Genomic DNA, 24,193 nt, shown 5'->3' on the forward strand with positions numbered 1-24,193 from the left:
TTTGGGAGGCGGATTGCGAGGGCGAGAGGGTGGAGTTGGTCGACGACACATCCGAGGACGGACCTCGTGAATGATGTGGGATGGGGACATCGGCGGGTTCGGGGAGGGGCTTGTCTTGCTGGTTGTGCGCTGGGGTCGGGTTAGCTTGTGCTCGTGCGGGAGAGAATGGTGACGTACAGCCTGAGCCGAGAATGTTTAGTCCTTCCTTGCCCTTCTCCAACCACCAATAGCCGCAGTCTGCGAGGCCCTTGCAGCGTATGCTGAGTCCTTGAGTTATGACGCGCGTGCGGGATGCTTCCAGTTCGCGCTCCTTCAGCGCTAGTTGAGCCTCGCATGCTTGCAGTTCGGCTTGCGCGCGATTGAGCTTGGATGACCCTAGACCAGGTAGGTCATTTAGGGACGAGGACGGAGACGAGTTGGACAGGATAGAGTCGCGAGTGCTGCTAGACTTGGAAACCTTGATGAGCCGAGTTATTCTGCGCGCGTCGTCAGCGTAGTGCAGTAATAAGATAGCTCGTCACGCACAATATCTCCCTGTCGCGTATGGTGTTCGCGACATCGTCCTCGAGACCCTTCAACTGCGTGAGCAGGTCCTTCCATTCCTCCACCGCGTGTGCATAGTGCTTCAGCGCGTCTTGCGCTCCTATGAACACATTGGCGACCGAGAGTATGGTTGTCGATATGTGGGGAGGGGATGCAGCTGCATATGCGCTGAACGACGCGAGGGATGCATGTCCTGAGGAAAGGGCGGCTTCGAGAGATTTGCAATAATCCTTCTCCGATGAAATGAGGGCAGTAAGCAACCGGGAGTCTGTCGAGCGGTGGACCATCGGTTCCTCGCCCGTACGTATGGTCCTGCTGGATGCTTTCTGCCTGGTATTATAGGGGGGGATGAGCTAGGGAGATGAGGGGAGATGGAAGTTCAACTTCAGGCGTAATAAGTGCACTACGCCATAATATCCCCTTTCGGACACGCTTAATTATGCGGTCGCGTGCTGTCACTCCCTTATATGTGACAATTGTCACTCATTGGGCGCTTGCCTTTCTTCTATCAAGTTAGAATCCTCAGCCCCGAGTCTCGCACCGAAACCTACCCCTCTACACCAAGAAATTTGACATCTTCTGGCTCTCTAACTGATTCTGGATCAGTGACGAGGGAAACCAAGGAGTCCGTCAAGAAGCGCCCGTGAGAGACAAAGTCGCACTGGCACGCGCGTCAAGTCCGCAATGGACCGACGACCCATAGGGCCTGGAGGTAGCCGCTACCCCCCACCTGAGCAAGCGTATCGAGGTCGTGGTCGAGGGCATCCAAATGGTGACCGTGGCCCAAATGGCGGGTACAGGAACTCGAATGGTGATCGCGGTGGCTCGAACTTCGGCCGCGGAGGGCCGCCACCTGCGTCGAGCAGCAGGAGTTTCGGGAATGGTCGTGGAAGAGGCTTTCACAACAATGGCTACGACCAAAGCTATCATGCTGCAGCCGGACAACGTCGTAATGATACAAGAGAGGCCAGTGCGCGAGACGACGATCGCACGAGAAAGGTTTCCCCTGTCGCGCCGAACGAGCAGTTCCGCGTCCTCACCAACCACTTCGAGATCACCAGGTAAGCTTCAAATGCACGTAAGATGCCTCATCTCAAACGAGAACAGGATACCGTCGAAGGTCTTCATTCCATACGATGGTACGTTGCAAGCTCGGCGGATCGCGAGGCTTAAGAAACCTCTGAACGTCTGTCAACAGTTTGTAAGTAATGCACGTGATCGCAACTGCTCACGGTCCATTAAACTACGTTCAGCTTTCTCCCCCGAAGTCAAAGAGTTGCACAAACGTCACGCGCTCTTCCACAACCTACGCAGTGAAGTTGCTCCCAACGTCTTTCCCAAGCACGGCATCTATGACGGAAGAGCCCAATTTTGGACGTGTACTTCCGTCCGGCTCGTCAACGGGACACAACAGCAGGTGCGTGGCAGGTCTCTGCTCCCCCATACAGAAGGGACTCTAACGTGACTCAGTGGCAACTCTCACTCAATCGTACCTCGTACCTCATTACCATAACCCGCATTGAAGGTGCCGACATTAATACAGAGTGGGCAACCTTCTTTATAGCTGGGCGATGCGGCGCTGAATCCTCTCCGCCAAGGGTCGTGCAGAGGCTGACCGAGCGTGGAACATCCTCAACGGATGGCCAAACTCAGTCAGCCCTTCGTCTCTTACAATTGCTGGTCAGGCAGGCGTCGATGCGTTTCCCGAGCAACAGGCGTGCATATTTTCCGAGACCTTTGGATCGCAGATCACGAGAAATAGAGCTGCAGGCCAGTATCCACGGCATCGCGCTGAGGGTCGGATACTTCCAGTGCGTACAAACGACCACTTGGACGAGCGTTGCCCATCTCATACGTACATAGATCCGTGCGACCGACCGTTGGCCGTTTGGTGCGTGCAAATTGATTTATCGATATCGCTATGGAGCGTGTTCTTGACGACCGACAGCTCGTGAACGTCGATCAGGCGCTGGCGGCCTTGTAAGTACGTCGCGTAACTCCTTGAGTGTGTCTCATCCGTTGTAGCTATGCATCGGGACCTCTGATTGACGTGTCCAAGAAAGTCCTTGGCCAAGCAGACGTATCCGGACGTGCTTCCGCTGACCGTGCCCTTCTTTCACGACACTTTCGTAAGGTCAAGGTCAATGTACCTGCTCTCGCGAGAGCGAAGTCTACCCGCCAGCACATCCGTCAAATACATGACATCGTCCCAAAGGCGGGGTATCTCACATTCGACCTAAATGGCAAATTGACCTCGGTCAAGGTGCGTACTCGTACCGGCATGCGACGCATCGGTTTTTGCCGTCTTCAGCTGATTCGGTGCAACGACTGCTAGGATTACTTCGCGCAGACGCATTCGATCACGCTCATCCATCCGGACTACTTCGGCGTTGTCGTGTCTCCTCGCAATAGCAAGATGCAGGTTGTCATACCTGCAGAGCTCTGCGTCGTATGCGAGGACCAGTTCTACCAGAGGAGACTGACGGAAGCCTTGACGACCAAAGCGCTGGAGTTGTCGAAGAAGAAACCCTATGAACGCCAGCAATATATTTGCGGCATGGACTATCGCGACAAGAAGATGGACTTGCAAACGCCGGTTTGTCGGCTTGACAACAGTTGAAGCACTGCGACTGACCATGCGTCCTTAGCTATCCTCGTACAAGGAATCCCCGTATATCTTGGAGGCGGGCATGACAATTTCTTCCCAAATGGCGGAAGTCGAGGGAAAGCAGCTTGCGCCTCCAACCCTCCTGTTCAACGGGCGCCAGGAGGTATGCTCACTTGTCTCGGTACGCATACAAAAGCGTCTGATGCCGGCTTGCAGGCACCGAGGAATGGGTCCTGGAACTTCAACAGCAAGCAGACGCACAAGCCGGCGCGAATAGACCATTTCATCTTCATCAATTTTGCCCGCGTCGAGAGAGGTTTTGACCAAGAGGATTTCCCAAAGGTATCCAGCGGGATACAGAGAGCGTGCAGCGATATCGGTTCGTCCGCACCTCTCTTTCGATCAGCGTTTACTCAACTTCACCTGCAGGAATGCGTCAGTCCGACGCAGTGTTTTTTTTTCGAGCTCTACTTACATGTTCCCTCCTCAGGCATCGGTGAATACACGCGTGAATATTCCGGAAATATGGCCAATGTGGAATCCATCTTGGAGACCGCTTTCGCGGATATCCCTCTGGACAAGATCATGGACAACGTTTCGCCCGAGGATAGGAAGAAGGCGCCGGCACCTAAACCAGAAGATCACGACGTTGACGTGAAAGGGGACCCTATCTTCAACTTCAGCAGATACCGGGAGCGCTGCCTTACGCAACACCCGGCGCAAATTTTCGCACTGGCGCGACACAGGACGATATTCCTGGTCTTGCTCCCAGAGAATGCGCAGCCCCAGTACGATGCTATCAAGCATTGGGGGGACATCGTTCGCGGGGTTACGACGCAATGCATATGCATGTCTGGCGTGCGGAAATGGTATCCTAATCGTTCTATGAACGACCGCTTCGCCAAGAATGTCGCTATCAAGTGAGTGGATGTGCTACTTATTTGTCACACGTGCTAATCGCCCAGGATCAATGTCCGTCTCGGTGGCATCAACTGGCAGCCCAATCCTATTGCCCTAACTTCGTTCGACAGCGGTTTTCCGCTCATCATAGGTGCGTTGAACATCAATAGCTCAGAGCATATACTTATCGGTATCGCAGGTGCTGATGTCGGTCACCCGGGTCCTAATCAGCTCCGTCCTTCGATTGCCAGCGTCGTCTTCTCGCGCGACAAGGACGCCATGCAGTACGACGCGCTGACTTTCGCACAACCTCCCCGCCTCGAGATGGTCGAACAGCTGCGGGGCAAGGTGTTGACAGCCCTTCGACAATTCCTCGCGCACAACAACCCCAATGTGGCGTCCAAAGGCGTGCAGATTGTACCAACGTCTGTTGTCTTCTATAGGGTAAGTGCCAGTCCGGAACCGTGGCACCTTCTTACGGATTGCGTAGGACGGGCTGAGCGAGGGACAGTTTGAGGTCTTCGCCCGACAAGAGATCGCAGAGGTTGAACGTGCGCAAACAATCCTTGTTGTGACCGACTGAGAAATAAGTCTGCTTCAGAGGGCATTTCGGATGCTTGGTCTATGCCGTTGCCTCAGGATCAACAAAGCAAAGAGCTCCAGCTTCCGCCTTCGACACTGACAAGTCTTTGCGTGCCACGTCCACCTTTGACGTACATAGTTGTGACCAAACGGTAAGCTCCATGGGTGCGCTGCTATATCACGTCCACTATTGACTCCCTACAGCCACCACGTCAGGTTCTTTGCGACCGAAGATGGGTGCGTGGAAGATCCCGTTCACGAGTCATGTACTTTCGGGCTGAAGGTCCCGCAGGCAGAAGGTCGACTTGCGCAACGGCAACTTACGCGCTGGTTTTGCGACAACCAGTGGCATTGATAACCCTTACTACCACGACTTCTACCTGCAAAGTCATCACGCTCTGCAAGGCAGTAAGTTCTTGTCTGTCTTAGAGCGACTGCATGCTCACTGAAATAGCTGCTCGTCCTGCGCACTATACCGTGCTGCAAGACAGAATACTCGACAACAGGTGACTGCATTCAGACGGATACTGAATGCCCACATACTCACGTCACCAGCGCCCAACGCGAAGCGCATGCAGACCGCCTGGACCTCATCCGCGGCATGTCCTTCTATCTGTGCCACGCATACTCGAGGGCGACGACGTCTGTCTCTATACCGGCGCCAGTCTACTGTAAGTCCTTTGGCATATACCTTCGTTGGGCTTTCGGCTGACTATCATCCTGCAGATGCCGATGCACGTATCCTTCATCTTTCATGGCAAGCGCACGCTAACGACGTTCAACAGATCGCATGTCGCCGCGGTAATATCCACCTCGACGTCTCTCTGCGGTACGGTGGGGACCCATTCTCGGATGATAGCAGCGATATCAGCGAAGCAGCCATCGAGCTCAAGATCCAAAACTGGTGCCAGAGCTTCAGGAGGATCTTCAATGGGCATTCCCCGATGTACTTCATATGACCGACGTATGTCAGTGGCATTCCTTCGGAAGACTGCCGTATGCTGACGTTGTGATTCGGCGCAGACGCAGGACACGTTCATTTATGGGGCCGCGATCTATGTAGACGCACATATATCTTGACCATCTTGTTGTTTGTATACTGATGCTTCGTATGTGTACGACCCTTCTTGGTGGTTGTAAACCTGTCGATGCCCCGCAATGTTCGAAAAGCAAAGCCGAGGATACATCTAATCGTTGGCGTTGGCGCTGGACGCGTTCGAGTCTCAGCTGTATAGGTGACACCGGTATCGCTGATGCTCGATATTCGCCTCCCTTCGCTGGAAGCTGTATCTCTCCACGAGATGACCACTGAATAGATATATTCCTATTATGCTGTTCCCTTGCTACAGGTGATAATGATAGTGATAAACCAGAAGCCCATGCGAAATAAATTAGACACCATTTCTTCCTGCACACTGCACGTAGCGAGAGTGCCCGTTCGACATTTAGGCGGAGTCGGGAAGCTGAACACCGAGCGCGGTGGGCGTCGGGAACCAGGGAGAGCCGTCGGAGTTCCACTGGAACTTCTCGGCGCGGATCGAGCGACCGTCCCAGCCAGCATTGGGATCTGCGAGTCATTAGAACCCAGTCTAAGTAAGGGGTTATACAACGCGCTACTCACCGGACATGCCGTGGTAGACGATGTAGGGCGTGCCGTTGCGGTCGAAGGGGAAGGACGCGTGGCCGACACCGAAGGTGACGTCGCTGCTCCAGAAGACCGGGCGGTCGTCGACGCGCCACCAGTTGGAGGGCACCATCGGGTCCGCGCCGCCGTCGATACCCATCAGAGCGAGACAGTAGTCGCCCGTCCACGAGCCGGCGGCGGAGTAGACGAGGAAGGTGCGGTCGTTGTGGACGAGGATCTCGGGGCCCTCGTTGACGCCGCTGCTGCCGGAGCGCTGCCACGACGGGTCGGGGCTGTGGAGGAGAACGCGGTCGCCCTCGAGCGAGGTCGGGCTGGACATCTTGGCGATGTAGAGGTACTGGTTGGCCTGGTCGGCGTTCGAGGTCCAGCCAGACCAGATGAAGTAGTTGGTGTTGCCGTACTGCAATGACATGAGGCGGTGTACAAACAGATGATCAGCGATCGGCGTACCTTCAAGACCGTGCCGTCGATAGCCCAATTGTCATCAGGGGTGCTCAGCTTGCCGACATAGGTGAAGGGCTTGAGCGGGTCCTGGGTGTCACCCTGGAGGACATGCATGCGGTGGCCCGCGTTGTCGCTGTCGGTGATCGCGACGTAGATGTAGTAGCGGCCATCGATGTTGTGCAACTCCGGTGCCCAGACACCCCCCTGCGAGCCCGTCGGCGACCACACAGTCGTTGGCTCGGCACCGTGGAAGTCGGTGAGCGAGGTCGAGTAGCGAATCTCGACGTGGTTGCCCGACGTGTAGGTAAGGTAGTACCCGTCGTTGGCGGCGAGCATCCACGGGTCAGCGCCCATGCCGGGGTCCCATAGCGCTAGGGGTAAAGTCAGGCACAGGAAAGTGGAAAGGGCGGGATCGACGCACGATTCGTGTAGGCGACGACAGTCGTAACGAGCGTGGAGGCGGCGAGGAGGATACGAGACCACATCTTGGTCGTGCTGGCCGTGGTAGTGGTCGTGCTTGTCGGTGCTGGGCAATACAGTAACTCAATGGGGGCTTTTATGTTGGGATGACAGTGGGTCGACACCGGATAATCCTCCTAGAGAAAGAAGGATGTAACGGTGCGCGAAAGGGAGGCTGCATGGTCATGAAGTGCCCGCCGCGGAATCGTCACGGAATGGAACAAGCCCACGACTCAAAATGCGCTGGGATTGGGCGAGCCTTAGCGCCCAGCGGGCCCAAGATGGCGATACAAGCTCAAACGCTGTCATGAGGACCAGTACGGCCGCTTCAATTCCCGAGAACGCCTGGCAACAGCGTAAGCAGGACACTGCCTAGAAGATAGACAGGGAAATTCTTACGAGAAGCGACGTTGAGGCTTATAACTTGTCCAGTGCTTCAGAGATAGCTCAGAAAGACGGCGAGGTAGTGTCTATATCCGTTCCGTTAATTCTAGGACGCCCCCTTGCGAGGTCGAGAAGGCCAGGCACATTGCTATGGAAAACCTACTGAATGGGTCCACTATCGGGCGAACTTCCCAATCAGGCCTCATATTCCGCGCTTTGCCCAGGTATCTCCGATCATATGACCAGCCAAGGATACGGGCGCCAGTAGCGACATCGAGCGCCTGTCCGGACGACAATTCAGTGGCAAGGTGCCCGCTGGACTGACGGTATACACGCACCGGCAGAATTGAAGTCTCAGAGCGACCGAACGCTCAACGACTTTGGCTGTGTCGCCGAGGAAGGCAGTTCGACGAGAAATGAACGAGAAGGCGTGATGCGGAGGCGACGCCCGCAGACGAGGACTTGCGCACGCAGGCACGGAGGAAGGACGGGCTGTTGCAGGCACCGAGATGTCAATCCAGGTCGAGCTTCGACTCGGAAACCCATCCCGGTTCCGAGCTGTCCGTCGCAACTCGGGAGTCCAAGCAACGTTTGGGCATATCAAGGACTTTGCTGCTACGTATACCAGGCTGCAACTTGACCGCCAGTCTACTGCTTACTCGAGAAAAAGACCATCATCCGACACCGTGGGTGGACTTGAAGGCGCCCTGCGCAGGTACAGTAAGCCCCCGATTGTGCACACTGTGCGCCCAAAACCGGGTTACGTTCACCCGAACTTTCACCCATAAATACAGTTGATATGTCTCGGAATACGGCTCAAATTCACCCTGTGTCACCCGGAAAATGGGTGACTGGCCACGGGTGAATGTGTGGTTGAATTTGGGTTGAATACACACCGACTTTCGGGTGAATTAATCTGGTGAAGGTCGGGTACCTACATATGGAGGCCTTGACTGGACAAAAGTCAGATTCGAACCGTGAAAGTCAGGATTTCGTCGTGAATCACGCGGAAATCACCGTGATTCCTGATGAATCCCAGTGATTCCTGATGAATCCTCGTGATTCCCGATGAATCACGATGATTCCCGGTGATTTCTCCGTGAAATGCCCGTGAAATGTCTGTGAAAGCCGCCATCCGGCTATCTAGATCCCACTTCAGCGTCGTGAATCACTCGTGAATGTCCAATCCTGTCAAACCTCTGTCCGTCACACTTTCACTGCTACAACCAAATACAATCCACCTCAATTATTGAAGCTACGGGGGGCTGGCTCTACAAAAATGGCAGGTTTCGGAATATCAGAACAATATTCGACATAAACTTGTTTGATGGCTGCCCTGCCGCCGCCGCCTCGGGCAGGTCGGTGCTTGCTGCTCGCTGCCCCCGCCCCCGTCCCGCGCGAGCGGGCGGGATTGATGGGAAATTTGATGCGTTGCTCCCGCCCCTCGCGCCGGTGCCGCCGTTTCTTCCCGCCCCTCGTGCTGCTGCTCCTTCCTGCCCTTCGCGCCGCTGCGACACCCGGTCCCTGCGCTGCCCTCATATCACCCACCTCCCCTCTTGCTTGAACAACATGATGCTAAAAACGGTGCTGATCACAAATTTGCTCAGGGCGCGATTCTGTTCCTCCCTCCTTCGCCCTCCATGCGTCCCGCTCGAGGGTTCCGTCTGATAAAAGACGTAGCGCAGGGTGGCCCGCTGGCACTGGTGCGTGATCAGCGGCCGCGCCACGTGGTGCTTGATTCCGATTGACCCCTCCCTCAGCGCTCTCACCTCCTCCCTCTCCTTCCCACCAACCCTCGCACCCCTCGCAACATTTAATCCTTCTCGCCCTCTCCCCCTTCTCCCCCCTACCTATCCCACCCCCACTCCCTCCGAAGCCCAACGAAGAAGAAGGCAGGTGCGCGTGGAGGGGGAGGGGGAGGTGCAATTGAGGGGGGAGCGCGCAATTGGGGGGAGGGGAGGTACGACTGAGGGGGAGGAGAGGCAGCGTCGAGATGGAAGGGGGGAAGGGGCGCTATCGCGAAGATGATATGAGGTGGGAGGGACGCAACGAGGGGGAAGGGAGGGATGCCACGAAGGGCAAGGGTCTTGCGCGTCGTGGCCAGGGGTCTGGCGCGTACGGCATAGACATCGATTCGCACAACGTGGTCGCTGATGCTCACGACGCAGACGTTGGCGCTCGCGACGTAGTCAGCCATGCTGACGACGCAGCCGTCGAAGCGCACAATGTCCAGGGCGGCACGAGCGACATAGACTGCGGCGCTCACGCTGCCATGTCCCAGTCATACACGTATATAGCAGTTAACTATGAATGAATACAACAATTCAGAAAGCTAATGAACACAGACATAGTCCAGGTAAATAACATAGACAACGAGTCCCACTAAATAACGAAGAAATAACGAAGACCACAAATCCAGCTCTTTACTGAAGACAACAAGAACAGCTAGCTACTGAATCCCACGAGTTCGAGTTTATCTAGCTACTAAGCCCAACGAGTTCAACTAAAATACATATCCACCGCGCACACCTACATAACCAGTACAAGACCTGCAGAGGACAATCAGTAAAAGGGGTCCAGGACGAAGGAGAGGGTGACCTACGAGACTGAAGGCGACATGTAGCTGCCGTCGAGAGGGGGCGCACGGGTGATGTGGTCAGTGTATGTGCTGGGTGATGCTGCAAGTGTACGCACGAGCGGCGCAGAAACCGTACATGCGGGCGGGGCAGCAAGCGTGCTCCCTGGCAACGCTGCAGGGATACATGCGCACAACGCGCAAGCACCATGCCCCCGACAACGCCGCGAAGGACCGCCTATTAACAGCCTTCGCAAGCGCAGAGGGCGGGCTGCGAGATGCGTCGTCCACAACATCCCGCGTCGTCCGTGATGTCCCAGCTTGTCCGCAGCATACCAGCCCCGTCCTCGACGTCCCATTCCGTCGCCCCCGCCCCCTTTCGCCGCCGCCGCCGCCTCTCGTCAACGCACCGCCCTCGCCTCGACATCTCAACTCGCCGCCGCCACTGCCGTCTTCTCATATCCCGGCCGCCGCCCCTGAAAAGATAGCTTAGCAGGAGCTCGACGTGAAGAGATGAGCGATGCACCTCACCAAGGGTGGCAACCTGCACCTCTGCGGGTGGAGCGCGAGCGCGACAAGGCGGATGTGGAGGGCTTTGACGGCGGTGTCAAAGGCGTTGAGGGCGGCAAGTAGGAGCGTCGAGGGGGTCGCCAAGAAGTGCGGGGCTGCACTCGTGCATCGGCGTGATCGTCGGCGGCGTTGAGGAGGTCCTCATCGACGTCCCGCGCGTTCTCAACGTCAGCACAGAAGAAGACGGGCATCTGTCGTGTAAAGGTCAGTAAACGACAATGAACACGGCGGGGAGGACGTATTTGACAGCGGCGATCCACTCGAGAATGCGTGGTCGTCGACGCCAGTGCATGGGTGGGCGGGGCGTGGGGTCAATGCGCACGGCACGAGGGGATCGCTGCGGAAGGGGCCGGCCTGCGCGTCGCTTGGATGGTCGCGCGTCACCCTGGTCGCTGTAAAAGGCCAGCGACTGCGGGGGAGGGTGAGAATACATATGATATAGCAAGACTGAGAACGTACCTGATTTCTCTCGGCGTGGCCGGGCGCACGCTGCTGTTCGTTGACCAGAGGTACGGAAGTCTAACCAAATTCATTAGTACCGCCCGACGTCAAGAGCGGCAGGCAGCGTCATTACTGCTAAATGGCTGTCTGGTAAAGGTCAGGTTATAGACCTTGAAGAGTGGTCGGTAAAGGGAAAGAACGATAAGAAAGGGACCCGTACCCCCTCAAGGGCGTGTCCTAGGGCGATCTGAGCATAGCAGTCAGGGAAGTACTATTCAAAGAGGCACACAAGACTTACCCCACACTGACCTCGGCGCGGTCAGCATCGCCAGCGCGGGAGACGGGGAGGAGGAAGGGGATGGGGGAAAAAATAAGAAAAGAGCACTAAACTCTGCCTGAAACTTCCCCTCCCTTCGCCTTATGTCCCTGCCCCGCGTTGAATAGCCTTTCCAACCGCAGCAGGCTCGTGCGCAGAGGCGACGCGCCCCCGAATACAAGCCACGCGTCGAGGTTGACTAACGAAAGCGCAGAAGATTGCCGTGGTGCGAATTTGGCGCGCGCGGGTTGTATAGCGCATGTCGCCTGCGGAGTACGCGTACGTGCGATAAACACGAAGGTTAAGTCGATTGGGAGTTGGGGATGTCAATCCTCGGGCGCGGATCCAGGGTAGAAGGAGGGTGTTGGTGGGATATCACCGCGGCGTGTTGACGCGTATGCCGTGTTGACGCGTTGATCAGCTGTATAAACGCAGGAAAGTGTTCCGAATAGAAAGAGGAGACATTTTGTAACGTGCGACAAGAGCGAGGGCCACTACAAGCCAGGGGGACGAATGTCGACGTGGTGGTTTGGGAAGACGCGTGCCCTTCCGTTTTGGGAAGGCATTGAGGGCCGGAAAGGCAGCGCGCTCGCGCGCGCGGGTCAAGCAGCAGCACGGCCTTGCACTGGCTGCACAAAAGTTCACAGATAATATTCAGTATGTTTCTGACATACCATTCGTGAATTCTGGCGCGTCGGGAGGCTCGGAGAGGGATGGAATTCGCCAAGGAGCGCGGAAAGCGTGTGGGAGAGCGCGAGGGCAGCGCCAACTTCCAGCCTTCGAGGGTGCATTTCAGCGTTACGTGTACACTGTCAGCATCCGAGCCGAACTGCGTAATGGCAGCAGAAACGAGCGAAGATTGAGTCAAAGGTGCGTACTGTTCAGGAGGGTGGTTTTGCAAGTGTGAGATTGCGAGCTACGCGCGCGCCCTTCGGCCAGAATAAAGTCATCCGCGTGTCAAGTACATCCGACCGAATCGCTCCCTAAATTGGGTCTGGTCAGCTGGAAGATTGGGATCGAGAGGAGGTTGGGAAGGGGGCAGATGGGCGCAGTGAATAATATGGCATGCAGATGTCGAGAGCGCACCGTACTTCCTGTGCGGCTTTCAATAGTATAGGGGACCACGGGAGTATACTTTCTCGCCGGCGGGAAGCACATGCGACGACGCTGTAGGCAGAAGAAGAATGACGCCACATATTCAAATCACCCTTCGTCGCGCTATAACACCCGAGCGAGGGCGCGCAGGGCGGTGTTGGGTATACAGAACATGTTCAGAATCAAAAATTGCATCGATTCATGTTGATTCATATTTTTGGGGGAGGGTGCGCGGAAAGGAGGGAAAGGCGTTGAGCTGCACATGCAAGCGTCCTCGACCTCCCAGAACGATAAGCATATTCGCAGATCTCGCCCATCGCAAAACCGGCGATGGGTTCAGGGCTCATGGGCGAGTGCCCTAGGCCTACTGCGACCCATCGCTGGTGCTGGGATCGCGGCGGAGGCCGTCCGAGATGTGGGAGATCGCGCCGCCAGCATTTTCGGCGTATATCAGCAGCCCAAAAGAGGTCAAGAGTGCAGGAAGTTCAGGTTTAATGCTGATGATAGTATCGCGTACTTTGATGTTCATTCCAAGGCGGCGGACGGACGCGATGGGTGAGAGTCGAGGACAAGACACAGAACGCGGCCGCGCGGACTCGACGGGCCGACCGCCGGGCCCTGATCGGCGGCGCCACAAACTCTGTCTTGTCCGTGACCGTCATCGACGACCGACAATAGCCTCCCTCTACGCGCTGGATCATATTACACCCTCCCAGCTCCAAACACGCAAAGTCAAGACATGTCGTGCTCCGCTCGAACTCACGCGCGCTCTCAACTCAACGATAACTCAAGCCCCGGAGGTGGCGAAATAAGCATTACCTCCGTCATTGCGACTCAAACGGAACTCTAGCTCTGTGCCTTGATAGAACGCGGGGCTGGTTATCGAGTTCAATCCGGAAGGTGGCTGCTGAAATCCTCGTGGCATAGGCGCGCGTGTTCCCTTCCGTCGAGCATCTCACGCGCACGCCCCCACAACATTCCCGCAACTACTTGTCGTGATGACGTGCCTTTGCACGTCTCACAGGTGCGTCCTCTCGCTGGTGTACGTTCTAATCGCACAGAAGTTGCCCTACCACGAGCCATGAGGGTATTCCTTAGCTGTGAACTCCATTGACCATGTCGCGCACGAAGAAGCACGCTGCATGAGCGGTGAGATGTTTACAGCTGCGGAGGTACAAATTTTCCATCAGACTCCGTGCAACTTACGAGAATGTCAAAGCATTGACGGGCGCGGACTTGCCCGGCCGTGGCGCGGGAGACGAAGAAAAAATCAATTTATCCGGTCGCGGTGGGAGCCTTGACGCCGCCCACATATACTGGTGCGTGCGAGTTGTCTCCTACCTTTCTCATCCATCCCCCGCCCGCCCCCGCCGCGTGTCTTTTCACCTTCCTTCGCCTCCCCTGTGGTCCTCAACTGCGCGGCTTTGAAGTCTTGGTGAGTGCTCGTCCGGGAGCGCATCACGTTCGAATGCTGACCGGCGCGTGCAGAGACTACGCTCGCGTCGCCTCCCTGCTCACCCGCTACATCCCCCGCATCAGCAACGTCGTCAATGCCTCAACGACGTGTCAAACACCCCCGACAACTCGCCCGACAATGAGAAGGAGGTCGCTCCGGGTGCGCTCCGGGTGGAATGGAGCTGGCTCAACGCGCGACGCGCATCTAAGCCGTGGTCTTGTCCCAGGTGCGTCGGCAGCTTGGCCGAGTATATCACCGATTTCTGACTTATTTTCAAGTGATTTCCGACGCGCCTGAATGCCCGAAAACGCATCTTGACGCGAATGCGCCGAGGTTCGCGCTGGAAATCATAGATGAAGGCCATGACAGTTGGGGAGGGGGGAGGGGGAGGAAGGCAGCGCGAAGCGCTGCCCGCAGCGGTGGCAACGCGTGAGGTGCGTGTATAGGATGTTTGACTTTGGCCTCTTCTAACAATATTGTAGACATTCTGTCGACGAATCAACGTCATTCGCATCAACACCTGCGCCTTGAGGTCGTGCTGAGCGTCACAAACGTTGGGAAGGGGCAGGGAGCGATGCGTCGTTGGCCAGAGGATAGAATTGGGTAGCCGCGAGCTACGGCACGTACGCAGTGGGAGCGCGGTCGCAAGCGCGCGGGGATGGAGGTGTGAAAAGGCGGGAACGAGGGTTTGGGCTAGGAGACGAGAGGTAGTGCGGGTGCGGGAAGTTGCGTGTGCGCGAGAGGTAGTGGTCGGCGGCCGTGGCATGAGCAAGCACGTGAAGCGTGTACGCAACCAGTGGGCAGCGGGCGAGCGAGATCGAAACGGGGCAGCGAGCAAGAAGGCGGGCAGGAGTAGGAGAGCGGGGCGGGGAGCGGGAGCAGAAGAGCAGGACGGCCCGCGAGCGAGAGCGGATGGGCGGGGCGGGGTGGCCTAGCACAGGCCGCGAGGGGGCTCGACTGAGGAAGCACGGCGCGATCCCGTGCTGGGCGGGTCGCGCTGTGCAGTGGTAATCGCGTCCGGGCCTCGTTCAGAAGGTACCCGGCGGTGTCGGCAGCCTATTTGGACGGCAGGCGCGGGCGGCGGCCATCAGGCATAGCGAGTGCGTAGTCAAGCTGGGCGGCGGTCGCGCAAATCGTGTCCTGACCGTTCGACACGCGTACTCTCAGGTCGCGTGTCAAGACAATGGCGGACGCGCAGGCTACCACCCACACGGTGCGGGCTTTTTCAAGCCTCGTGGCACTTTCCATACCCTTTTCCAGTAGTATATGCTGATTTCCATGTACTCTTTTCCCAATAAAGCTGTTTTCTTGCTCATAAATCGATATCTCATGCCCACAAGCAACACAAGAAGTTCCTACAAGCCAAATGACCTTGAGAGGTCAACAAGCCAGGCCTTCGCTCCCACCTTCTTTCCATAGTCCCAGCGAACATCAAAACTCGTCCGAGCTTGCAGCAACTGGACTCACTCCCTCTTATGATCAAGCCGCAGGACTTCCCACCAACCCATGTGAGCTGGCAGACACCCGTTTTGGCAGGTGTCCCCGGGGAGCCCTTCCTTTCTGGATTTCCTGCAGCCCGCGCGCGGGTGGTTCACGTGATGCGCTGAGGCGACGCGTTTGCGCCACATGCTCCAGCCCGATGCACTGCCGGCGCGTTGGCCGCTAGTTGTATCGAGCGCAAAGATGGAGAATATGATAGATCATAGGTGGGCATAAAGTACCCATGCATATATGAGGTCGAGGGGACAGGGAATTATGGAAAAGATGGAAAATGCGCGAGCATGATTTTTGCTCGCCCTGATCACGCTGATGCCGCAATCGAGAGGCCCAGCGAGCACGCAAGAAGAGGAGGGGACAGACTCACCCCGAGCTACGCGCGCGCATTCCGGATGTGACAGACGCTGATGGCAACCAACATGAGATCAGTAGCTAGTGACAGAGTCACCACTACATATACCACCTTTATGGTCGAAAATGAGGAATTTTGGTCAGGGTGTGTGACAGGTAAAGCGGGAACTCACATTCACGGCGGATTCACTGTCAATCATGGATGTAGAGAGTAGGTGTTTCCCTGATAAGACCTTTCACGAGCATTTCACGGGCATTTCACGGGCATTTCACGGAGGAATCACCGGGAATCACCGGGAATCATCGTGATTCATCGGGAATCACTAGGATTCATCAGGAATCACGGTGATTTCCGTGTGAATCATGACCAAATCCTGACTTTCACGGTTCAACTCTGACTTTTGTCCAGTCAGGACCTCTGTACCTACAACCCGAACTCCTAGGCGTGATTCACCCAAAAACGAGCTGATATCAGCACCCGAAAGACTAGTGATACTGGTCCTTGTTATCTCACTAGGTTCCCTGGTTGTATTTCATTGCGGAACGGGCTTCACGCACTTGGTTGAAGGGAGAAATCATATTATTGCATACTGTATCTACAAGGACTACTACAATGTACCACGACAAAAGACACGGCATGAACAGACGTGTGCCTACGACAAGGGACGAGGGCAGGGAGCTGGCCGCGAAAGGGCTGTCATCGAGTCGATCGTTGCGTTAGGCAGGAGGAGACCTGTTGGCGGGGAAAGGGCATGGCGCTGGGCAGAGCCTGTAAGAATGCGGCGCATGACGAAGGTACACACAGGACCGACGGCGACCTGGTTCCGCGGTGTACAGAACGCGGCTACGACGACGTAAGCTCAGGTCGGTGGGCTGTGTCAGTGACGCACCTGGTATCGCAATACATAGCGCCAGTGCGCTGAAAGGGTGTCGATGTCGCGACAGCAGACCAGTACCGCGTCGCAGCAATCCGAATGGCGAACCTCGCGCGCGTCGTACGCGCGTTATAGAGCGGTGTGCGGCTTGCGGGTTGGGTCTATGCTTGATGGCGGCCAGTGTCAGTAAGAGGGAGGAGTACGGGGCACAATATTGTGTGCGATGCGAGACCTGCTGGAGGTCGTGGCCGTCGGGGATGATGGTACAAGAGAAGACGGACTTAGAGATTTCACGGAGCTACGTCACGCCGCGACGCGCTGTCACACGCGTGACAGATCACGGTTGAACTCACTTTTGGATGTCCTGGCGCTTTATGCTCCGTTGTCAAGGTGGATTTAGGGATCTTCTTCACATATTTCAAGTCTTACTCCAACCAAGCCTCTTATCTTCTCTCGGAGATCTGCATTAACCGACGTTTTGCAGATTTCTGGATTTATCCTGCTTTGGGCACCTTGTAAGACGGTCACAACGCTTATGAATGCGCCCAAGGAGCATCTGTAGCATGAAAAATACCATCGAGAACTGATTAGCAGACGAAATATACGCTCAGAACCTCTCGAAGGATCATATACTCGGACACAGCACCCCATAGCGAGCGGGTCGAGAAGCAGATGACTGTGGCACATCGGAGTGATGATATATACCCCAAACTGCCCAGTAACAAGCAATACAGCGTTCGAAAGGCGCGATTCGGGGACGAAATTCCTCAAATCAGAATCACCTAGCTGTAACCGTACCGCCACCCAAAAACCACCCGGAAAACTTGGCATTCGGTGCATCAACCAGATCTCCTGGTAGTCGTAGGGTGATTGTAACCCGGTCTCGGGTGCACAGTGGCAAGGAAGCAGGCAGACTGACCAGGGACTATCTTGTGACTCTCCGTTCATTCTATGGCCTTTGACTGGGGTTGCTCGTTCTTGTCCGTCAGCAGACAGAGATCTTACGCTGCTTCGGCTGAGGGTCTCTTCCCACAGATACTTGCCTTACTCTCAGACTTCATCCGCATCTTGTGAAATCCGAAGATCCATGTCCCGGTCGTGCAGAAATTCGTGAATAACTCAAAATGGCTTCATAGAAGATATGGCAGCAGAGCGTCGCGCAGAGAGTGCAGCTCGAAGAATGGGATCGGTCTGCAAAGACATGACGGCAAGAACAATGGCCCGGCAAAAGCCGTGAATTGTCTGTTGTTTACTCGCTCGGCGAAATGCGAAGGTGTCATGCTCTTCTTGCCCCTCTGCTTTCACCGTCACTCGCGCTTGTAAGCTCTTCAAGCTCGTCATACTCATTGCTCGCGAACGCCTTAGGAGACCCCCCGAGCTTGCGAGGGAGGGGAGAGGCGGAGCGAGCAATGTGCTATCACGTGAGTCAAGGAGGGGCCCGTTCACGGGCCAAACGGTAGTTTCGCCTCGTCATCGCTGTTTTCGCTCTGCTGTCCGAGCATTTCTTCGAATTTCGCTATGGTCAAAATATGAATTTGGGTCTGCTCTACGCTGGCTACCATCCTGCAAAGTTTCGTCCCGAGCACTCGACTTTTTGTATTCGACTCCCAAAACCGCCGTTTCGCGTTCGAATCTCGGTCTTTCGCTTCGCTTGAAAGCCGAGCGCCTTCTTCCCATCCATCACCACCCTCTTCTCGAATTTGAGCGACATAGGTTGAATAGCTCTCATGCAACATCGCTCGTGCACCTTCGCGCTAGGTTACGCCTGGCCTTCGGGCAGCGCGTACGATGACGTCGCATTCACAGCACGTATTTTCGGCATTTGCCGCTGCACATTGCTCGACCTACGGAGTAGGTTTCCTAGCGAGCACCCCGCGGTCCTGCCGCACGCCTATGTTAGTCTTCTCGCGTGGAGTCGTTAATCGATGCCCCTTTTTGCATTCTAGTGGCCTTGTCACCTCGAGGCTGCCAAACTGATGTGGAAATTCCACCACTTTATGGCGAGCACCACCAGACGGAATGACTGGCGACCCAAGCATGGCTGATGTCAACTCAAGAAGCGCCTGCTGTCCGACACATGCAATTATTTGTATGTGTTGACGAAGGTGTGTCCGCAGACCCTTTCCTGGAGCCGAAGCCAGGTTGCGGGTTGCCGCCTCCTACCATCTCGTACAAGTCGTATGACGTTATTCCCGCTGTCCCACGCCTCTTTCTCAACTTCTCGCCTTCTGTACTTGCCTTCTCATTAGACCACGGATGTCCGGCAACGTCAGACTCTCTTATGTGTTGTCCTCGCTCAAGGCAAGTCGCAGCTCTCGGGTTCACTCATCTCCAACGCTGATTTTGAATAGCTTTTGCTCTCGGCGGATTTGCATGAATGCGTCCTGGGCAATATAGCGCCGTCGTCGTCGCAGGAAGAGACCATCCGTCGTCTCATTAAGGCCACGCAAAATCAACTACAATCCATCGGCCAAAGCACTGCAAATGCCCCTCACGAAAAGAACATTCTTGCTGCTTTCAGGCTGGCGCACGTCTGCAGGCAGTGGCGTGGTGACGCGCGTTTCTGGACACGACTTCGGCTCGCGGGTAATCAGGCCTGCGGCGCGGAGGCCTTGCTTCAGGTCGGAGCGTGGTTTGAGCGTGCGCGTGCATTGCACGTGTCCCTAACTGTCGTCTGCACCGACGAGGGCTGCGAGCCTGGATCAGAGCACCTGCTCATGGAGCCTCGTTTTGGGGACCTGGGGCCCTAAATTGGAGAGCTTAACGTCGAGGGCCCTCCTTGGATGGCGGCTGCTGTGCTCACCCATCCTCCGTCTTCATTGCTCGCGAACGCCTTAGGGGACCCCCCGAGCTTGCGAGGGAGGGGAGAGGCGGAGCGAGCAATGTGCTATCACGTGAGTCAAGGAGGGGCCCGTTCACGGGCCAAACGGTAGTTTCGCCTCGTCATAGCTGTTTTCGCTCCGCTGTCCGCGCATTTCTTCGAATTCCGCTATGGTCAAAATATGAATTTGGGTCTGCTCTACGCTGGCTAGCATCCTGCGAAGTTTCGTCCCGAGCGCTCGACTTTTTGGATCCGACCCCCAAAGCCGCCATTTCGCGTTCGAATCTCGGTCTTTCGCTTCGCTTGAAAGCCGAGCCCCTTCCTTTCACCCATCACCACCCTCTTCTCAATTTTGAGAGACATACGTAGTGTAGCTCTCATGCAACAATGCTCGTGCACCTTCGCGCTAGGTTACGCCTGGCCTTCGTGCGGTGACGTCACATTCACAGCACGTTCTGTCGGCATTTGCCGCTGCACATTGCTCGACCTACGGAGTAGGTTTCCTAGCGAGCACCCTGCGGTCCTGCCGCACGCCTATGTTACCCCTCTCTGCGCAGACTGCGTATCGCCGCCACTGGTGACGAGGCCTCGTCCTTTCATGCTCAGGACCTCGTCAGACGAGCTTCAGCGTTAGAAGGCACTACTGCGCTGCACTCACTCGCTCTCGACTCCGTAACAAGAATGACTTGCGGGAAGCTCGGCGACGTATTTCCAGTCCCCTGGTCGCAGCTGAAAGTCCTCAACCTCAGTTGCCTCAATCTCGTACATGACTTCCCCGCCATCTTTCCCCATCTCACTTCCCTCGAGCGCCTGAGCATCGACATCATGCGCTTTTACGATTTCCCTTCACTGTGGCCGGCCTATACGCCCAACGTGACTCTGGCGTTCTTGAAATCATTCAGCGTCGTATGCTCGGACTCAGTTTGGCCCTATGAGTGGCTCGAGTCTGTGCGCTTTCCCGCGCTGAAGGAGTTTTCGCTGGAGGAGAGGTTCGGACCGACGTTCGATTGGCCTCTCCAAGCTGTCACAAAACTCGCGGACTGCGCGCAAGGACTGGAGGAGCTCTACCTGACGCGGATAGACTTGAGCCCATTTTATCGCGAGACTCGCAGGATCTTGAGTCTCATGCCCAACCTGCGAATCTTGATGCTCGACGGCGTCAGCACCAATCCTTACAGTATCCTCCAGATGCTTCTCAAGCCTAGCCACGTTCCGCAGGAATCTTCCAGCTTGCCGCTGCTCCCACGACTGGAGATCCTGCGCATCGACGACCACGACTGGAATGCCATGGACGAGATTGACGCCTGCCATGTATATTGGTACATCCTCACCTTCCTCATACAGCGCTTACAGACGACACCTTTCCGAGAGTTCTCCCTTACCTGGTCTACCTACCAACTCAGCATGAAGGAGATGCCGATGGAAAAATGTCACGACGACATACGGAAGTTGGCAAACCTGATAAAAGCGTGCAGTTCCTACGCGAGTGTGGAGATCACGGAGCTGCAGGAAGCGAATGAACTGGCGAAGCGGTGGATGTTCGAGAATGGAATATGCATGAACTACATTCACCATCGCAGCTATTGACCCATTGTACGGATTGGACAGATCCGTATATGCATGTAGCTCACAACGTAGCAGCGCAGTCGACGAGGGGGTGTTTACATGCTTGTTACGTTCGATACGTGATGCCGATTGACACAGACGACGGATGTCTATATGTACCTTCCGACCCCGAGAGCTTACAGTGGTACAGGTTGAATGTCACCATCAGCATAACAAGGCCATCCGAGTACCTTTGGCTTTGCGTTGAGGTGTAAGGAGAATGATATACGACAGACAGAAGATCCATTACAACGGTACCAATATTTTATCCACTAGTTTGTATTTTTGATGATCCAAGCTGTCAGTGACGCGCCCACCCCGAGGCGGCCAATCAGCATTTTCGCACTATACCCTGGCGTAGCTCCTCTTCTCTGCAGTATAGTCAGCAAGCCCGGTCTCATCGAAAGACATAGAATTGAGAGCGCACGCACCTATACTCAAACATGAGCTGCACCCCCACGAACAAGCACGCGAACACGGCGGCAAGGAATCTCAGCCCTTCCGGCGAGCCGACGAGCTGGTGGAGGAAGTACTTCACGCCGTCGATGCCGATGACAAAGCCGACGAGGTTCGCGGTCATCATCATGAGGACGTTGAGCACGCCGCCGAAGGCGCAGACGTGGCGGTACCATGGGCGGTCGCCGAACTGGAAGGAGTCAGCGTGCGGTTGGTGGAGGTGGAAGGCGAGAAGAGTTGACGGATAGCAGAGGCGCAACGAAGGACGTACCCGACTTTCTGGCAAGAGCTTGCGCCCTATGATTTCCGGGACGACGAAGAGGGTAACAAGCCAACCCCATGCGAGCAAGCGGAATGTCAGGTCATGCCAGAGCGCCACGAAGGAGAAGACGAGGAGGCTGTTGAGGAGTACCCGCTTAGAGCCGCCGAGGGGAATGTAGATGTACCTAAGCGCCGTAATCAGCATGATATTGTCCAAGAACGAGTTTACTCACCGTACGATCCAAAGGTTATAGCTGCGATGCCAGCTGCGCCAGAACCCGAAGGTCGAGTAGTTGTTCGCCATGCACCGCACCATGTTTTCCGGCGGGTCGATACCATCGACAAGCGCCCATAGGCGGAAGAAGCGCCAGGGGAGGAGCAGCTAGGCAGGCTTGAAATTGTGGCGCAGTGGTAATCACAGTGAGGCTCACCTTTAGCCAGACGATGATGAGGTTCCAGAACCCGATCATGGCGATCTCAGCTGGTGTGTCGCCTGGCCATGCTCGCGCGTCCTTAATCGCTACAACGTACATGCAGTGCAGAATGACTTCCATGGTGAGCATGCAGGCAACCCAGCGGAAGATGTAGTTCAAGAGCGCGCGCCGTGAGGGTGGTATCGGTGTGCGATGCTGTAGTAGCACGTCGGTCTTTACTTGATCACAAACACAAACCCACGCACCTGCCACATGAAGTCGTTGAACGTCATGATCGGGCCCGCGATATACAGCGGCGCGTACAGGATGTACGTGAGGTAGTTCACGAACCCATACATCTCACGCGGATGCGAGACTCGCGTGCGCTGCCTGTCATCGAGCGGCGACGACCTGTCAACCTGTTCCGGTCACCACACATAGACTGAGCAGTAGATACGTACGCACCTGCTGGGACTCGGCGCCTGTGGATGCCCAGTGGAGGTCCATGTTGTACGAGATGATGCGGAGCATGGTAATGTTGTAGCTGATGTGCCAGCGGGGGTAGAGACCGTCGTACGAGTCCTGGTGAGATACTTCAGGGGCTTGGACGGTCAAGAGATGTGTAGAGCTTTACCAGTATGTGTAGGGAAGGGAGGATCTCGCCGTAGCGGTACCCGTTATAGTAGTCGTTGAGGAAGAGGACGGCGAGATTGAAGATCCAGGTTAGAACTGGTCCTAAGCGGGACCCTCTGCACGTCTTCGCAAGGTAGTAGTTGGAGGAGAGGATCAGGAGGATCTTGAATGTGCTGGTGCCGTGCAGTACGAACACCATGATGAGGGAAAGCATCAAGCGGAAGGGGATGAGGAACATGTCCCCCTCGCCCCGTCGCGGTGCTATTCGCGTCCATGCTACCTTGAGGACAGCGAACAAGAGGGTGGCGGCAGTCAAGTGGGGCACATTATCCCGGAACGATCGGTATTGCGCGTCGCTGTTGTCCTGTTCGACTGTTAGCGTGACGGAGGACGCTGAAGGCTGTGAAACGCACGATCTTACGCCCGGCTATCCACCCATTTGTCAGCCTGTGCTCGTACAACACATAGTTGCGATGCCAGGCTATGGACAGCGCGTCAATTGATGCGGCGTCTACATGCATACGACCACTCACGATGGCTCAGGCGCATTGGTATGTACGCCATCAACGGCAGCACAAATAGGGCGACAGCATAGTAAAGCAGGAACTCCTTCGTCCTCCATCGCGGTGGCGCGAGCTTTTCCTGAGGGACCCGCCGCTCGCTGGAAGGGATGTCGACCGTGAGATCGACGAGGCGCATTCGAGGATGCGAATGAGTGGAGGAAGTTGGATGCTGCAGCTGGTTGGGCGAGGGGAGACTGAGGTCTATGTATTCGAGCTCGTCGTCGTTGGCATTGTGCTGAGGCATCTCCTCGTCGTCGCCGGCGGCAACGACGCGCGTGGCGGCGTCGGGGTCGATCACATGATGGGGCGGGGATTCACTTCGGCGTTTGCCGGCTTGAGTTCGACGGTGCGTGTTCATTTTCTGCCCTTGACCTCGTCCTTCGTACTGTCTCAACAGCGATGCAGCTTCCTTATAAGCCTCGGTCCTCGAAACAACAAGGAGAGCGAATGTCCGTCGGCTCTGCTCTGTATGCTCGCTCTTGACGCGCCCGAAACTTGGCTGCAACCCGAGAGTCCGTATCCCGAAATCTCAGGGAAAAGCCCGACGACATCGCCATCGTCAACCACCCTGACTCGAAGCTATTCCTTTGCTGCCTTGCCTACTTCTCATCTCGGCGCCCGATGTCGATGCTGCGCGACTCTCGACATTGGGCAGTGGGCACCCCTAGAACATGGAGCTTCAGCATTTCGTGTCCTTGCA

At 56.0% G+C, this 24,193-nt stretch overlaps 12 protein-coding genes across 12 annotated transcripts; 6 read left to right on the forward strand and 6 right to left on the reverse strand.

Annotated features, from left to right (window-relative positions):
• Positions 1-416: 416 nt before the first annotated feature.
• Positions 417-830, reverse strand: SCHCODRAFT_01153316 (uncharacterized protein; the record flags this gene model as incomplete). The annotated part of the gene is made up of 2 exons (XM_003031565.2): positions 417-476; positions 526-830. Coding segments are annotated over 2 exons (363 nt in total), but the record flags the coding sequence as incomplete, so codon positions are not given.
• Positions 831-1,065: 235 nt separating this feature from the next.
• On the forward strand, positions 1,066-5,592 carry SCHCODRAFT_0257069 (Piwi-domain-containing protein; the record flags this gene model as incomplete). The annotated part of the gene is made up of 20 exons (XM_050343833.1): positions 1,066-1,604; positions 1,651-1,685; positions 1,797-1,960; positions 2,292-2,354; positions 2,407-2,434; positions 2,492-2,523; positions 2,569-2,806; positions 2,879-3,139; positions 3,192-3,314; positions 3,368-3,530; positions 3,642-4,071; positions 4,117-4,202; positions 4,251-4,495; positions 4,542-4,602; positions 4,653-4,785; positions 4,838-4,870; positions 4,926-5,041; positions 5,088-5,139; positions 5,189-5,304; positions 5,360-5,592. Exons 1-20 carry the CDS (start codon positions 1,313-1,315, stop codon positions 5,590-5,592), a joined length of 2,904 nt encoding a protein of 967 aa, XP_050200208.1. The 5' UTR covers positions 1,066-1,312.
• Positions 5,593-6,078: 486 nt separating this feature from the next.
• SCHCODRAFT_02668222 (glycoside hydrolase family 43 protein) lies at positions 6,079-7,076 on the reverse strand (the record flags this gene model as incomplete). Its single annotated transcript, XM_003031564.1, has 3 exons — positions 6,079-6,200; positions 6,255-6,678; positions 6,729-7,076. The coding sequence occupies 3 exons, from the start codon at positions 7,074-7,076 to the stop codon at positions 6,079-6,081; spliced, it is 894 nt and encodes a 297-aa protein (XP_003031610.1).
• Positions 7,077-8,801: 1,725 nt separating this feature from the next.
• SCHCODRAFT_02627202 (uncharacterized protein) lies at positions 8,802-9,376 on the forward strand. Its single transcript, XM_050345393.1, has one exon. It carries the CDS (start codon positions 8,893-8,895, stop codon positions 9,127-9,129), a length of 237 nt encoding a protein of 78 aa, XP_050200209.1. The 5' UTR covers positions 8,802-8,892; the 3' UTR covers positions 9,130-9,376.
• On the reverse strand, positions 8,935-9,884 carry SCHCODRAFT_02627205 (uncharacterized protein; the record flags this gene model as incomplete). The annotated part of the gene is made up of 1 exon (XM_003031563.3): positions 8,935-9,884. A coding segment is annotated over exon 1 (347 nt), but the record flags the coding sequence as incomplete, so codon positions are not given.
• A 90-nt stretch (positions 9,885-9,974) lies between these two features.
• On the forward strand, positions 9,975-10,900 carry SCHCODRAFT_011174 (uncharacterized protein). Its single transcript, XM_003032002.1, has 3 exons — positions 9,975-10,114; positions 10,168-10,616; positions 10,672-10,900. Exons 2-3 carry the CDS (start codon positions 10,328-10,330, stop codon positions 10,737-10,739), a joined length of 357 nt encoding a protein of 118 aa, XP_003032048.1. The 5' UTR covers positions 9,975-10,114; positions 10,168-10,327; the 3' UTR covers positions 10,740-10,900.
• Positions 10,901-16,431: 5,531 nt separating this feature from the next.
• On the forward strand, positions 16,432-16,996 carry SCHCODRAFT_02627213 (uncharacterized protein; the record flags this gene model as incomplete). The annotated part of the gene is made up of 2 exons (XM_050345394.1): positions 16,432-16,710; positions 16,757-16,996. Coding segments are annotated over exons 1-2 (187 nt in total), but the record flags the coding sequence as incomplete, so codon positions are not given.
• Positions 16,997-18,280: 1,284 nt separating this feature from the next.
• On the reverse strand, positions 18,281-18,476 carry SCHCODRAFT_02627214 (uncharacterized protein). Its single transcript, XM_050345395.1, has one exon. The coding sequence runs from the start codon at positions 18,450-18,452 to the stop codon at positions 18,297-18,299; it is 156 nt and encodes a 51-aa protein (XP_050200211.1). The 5' UTR covers positions 18,453-18,476; the 3' UTR covers positions 18,281-18,296.
• A 309-nt stretch (positions 18,477-18,785) lies between these two features.
• On the forward strand, positions 18,786-19,589 carry SCHCODRAFT_02689100 (uncharacterized protein; the record flags this gene model as incomplete). Its single annotated transcript, XM_050346814.1, has 3 exons — positions 18,786-18,919; positions 18,991-19,060; positions 19,093-19,589. 3 exons carry the CDS (start codon positions 18,786-18,788, stop codon positions 19,489-19,491), a joined length of 603 nt encoding a protein of 200 aa, XP_050200212.1. The 3' UTR covers positions 19,492-19,589.
• Positions 19,590-19,753: 164 nt separating this feature from the next.
• Positions 19,754-19,953, reverse strand: SCHCODRAFT_02627215 (uncharacterized protein). The gene has a single exon (XM_050345396.1). The coding sequence runs from the start codon at positions 19,923-19,925 to the stop codon at positions 19,770-19,772; it is 156 nt and encodes a 51-aa protein (XP_050200213.1). The 5' UTR covers positions 19,926-19,953; the 3' UTR covers positions 19,754-19,769.
• Positions 19,954-20,217: 264 nt separating this feature from the next.
• Positions 20,218-21,149, forward strand: SCHCODRAFT_02748951 (uncharacterized protein; the record flags this gene model as incomplete). The annotated part of the gene is made up of 1 exon (XM_003032001.3): positions 20,218-21,149. Exon 1 carries the CDS (start codon positions 20,244-20,246, stop codon positions 21,147-21,149), a length of 906 nt encoding a protein of 301 aa, XP_003032047.1. The 5' UTR covers positions 20,218-20,243.
• Positions 21,150-21,371: 222 nt separating this feature from the next.
• On the reverse strand, positions 21,372-23,755 carry SCHCODRAFT_02627217 (MBOAT-domain-containing protein). Its single transcript, XM_050345397.1, has 10 exons — positions 23,464-23,755; positions 23,344-23,411; positions 22,932-23,294; positions 22,763-22,879; positions 22,564-22,716; positions 22,316-22,513; positions 22,118-22,266; positions 21,895-22,069; positions 21,599-21,813; positions 21,372-21,538 (listed from the first exon to the last, which is right to left on the reverse strand). The coding sequence occupies exons 1-10, from the start codon at positions 23,735-23,737 to the stop codon at positions 21,499-21,501; spliced, it is 1,752 nt and encodes a 583-aa protein (XP_050200214.1). The 5' UTR covers positions 23,738-23,755; the 3' UTR covers positions 21,372-21,498.
• Positions 23,756-24,193: the final 438 nt, after the last annotated feature.

Source organism: Schizophyllum commune (assembly GCF_000143185.2).
Source record: "Schizophyllum commune H4-8 unplaced genomic scaffold SCHCOscaffold_6, whole genome shotgun sequence".
NCBI lineage: Eukaryota > Fungi > Basidiomycota > Agaricomycetes > Agaricales > Schizophyllaceae > Schizophyllum > Schizophyllum commune.

Coding starts and splice junctions, on each gene's coding strand:
- SCHCODRAFT_02627202 (XM_050345393.1), top strand. CDS start 8,893: ATGGCTGCCCTGCCGCCGCCGCCTCGGGCAGGTCGGTGCTTGCTGCTC.
- SCHCODRAFT_011174 (XM_003032002.1), top strand. CDS start 10,328: ATGCGCACAACGCGCAAGCACCATGCCCCCGACAACGCCGCGAAGGAC. Junction 10,617..10,671: donor TCATATCCCGGCCGCCGCCC/CTGAAAAGATAG, acceptor GATGCACCTCAC/CAAGGGTGGCAACCTGCACC.
- SCHCODRAFT_02627214 (XM_050345395.1), bottom strand. CDS start 18,452: ATGTCGCTCAAATTCGAGAAGAGGGTGGTGATGGATGGGAAGAAGGCG.
- SCHCODRAFT_02627215 (XM_050345396.1), bottom strand. CDS start 19,925: ATGTCTCTCAAAATTGAGAAGAGGGTGGTGATGGGTGAAAGGAAGGGG.
- SCHCODRAFT_02627217 (XM_050345397.1), bottom strand. CDS start 23,737: ATGCCTCAGCACAATGCCAACGACGACGAGCTCGAATACATAGACCTC. Junction 23,295..23,343: donor GGATAGCCGGGCGTAAGATC/GTGCGTTTCACA, acceptor ACAGTCGAACAG/GACAACAGCGACGCGCAATA. Junction 22,514..22,563: donor TCAACGACTTCATGTGGCAG/GTGCGTGGGTTT, acceptor GTGCTACTACAG/CATCGCACACCGATACCACC.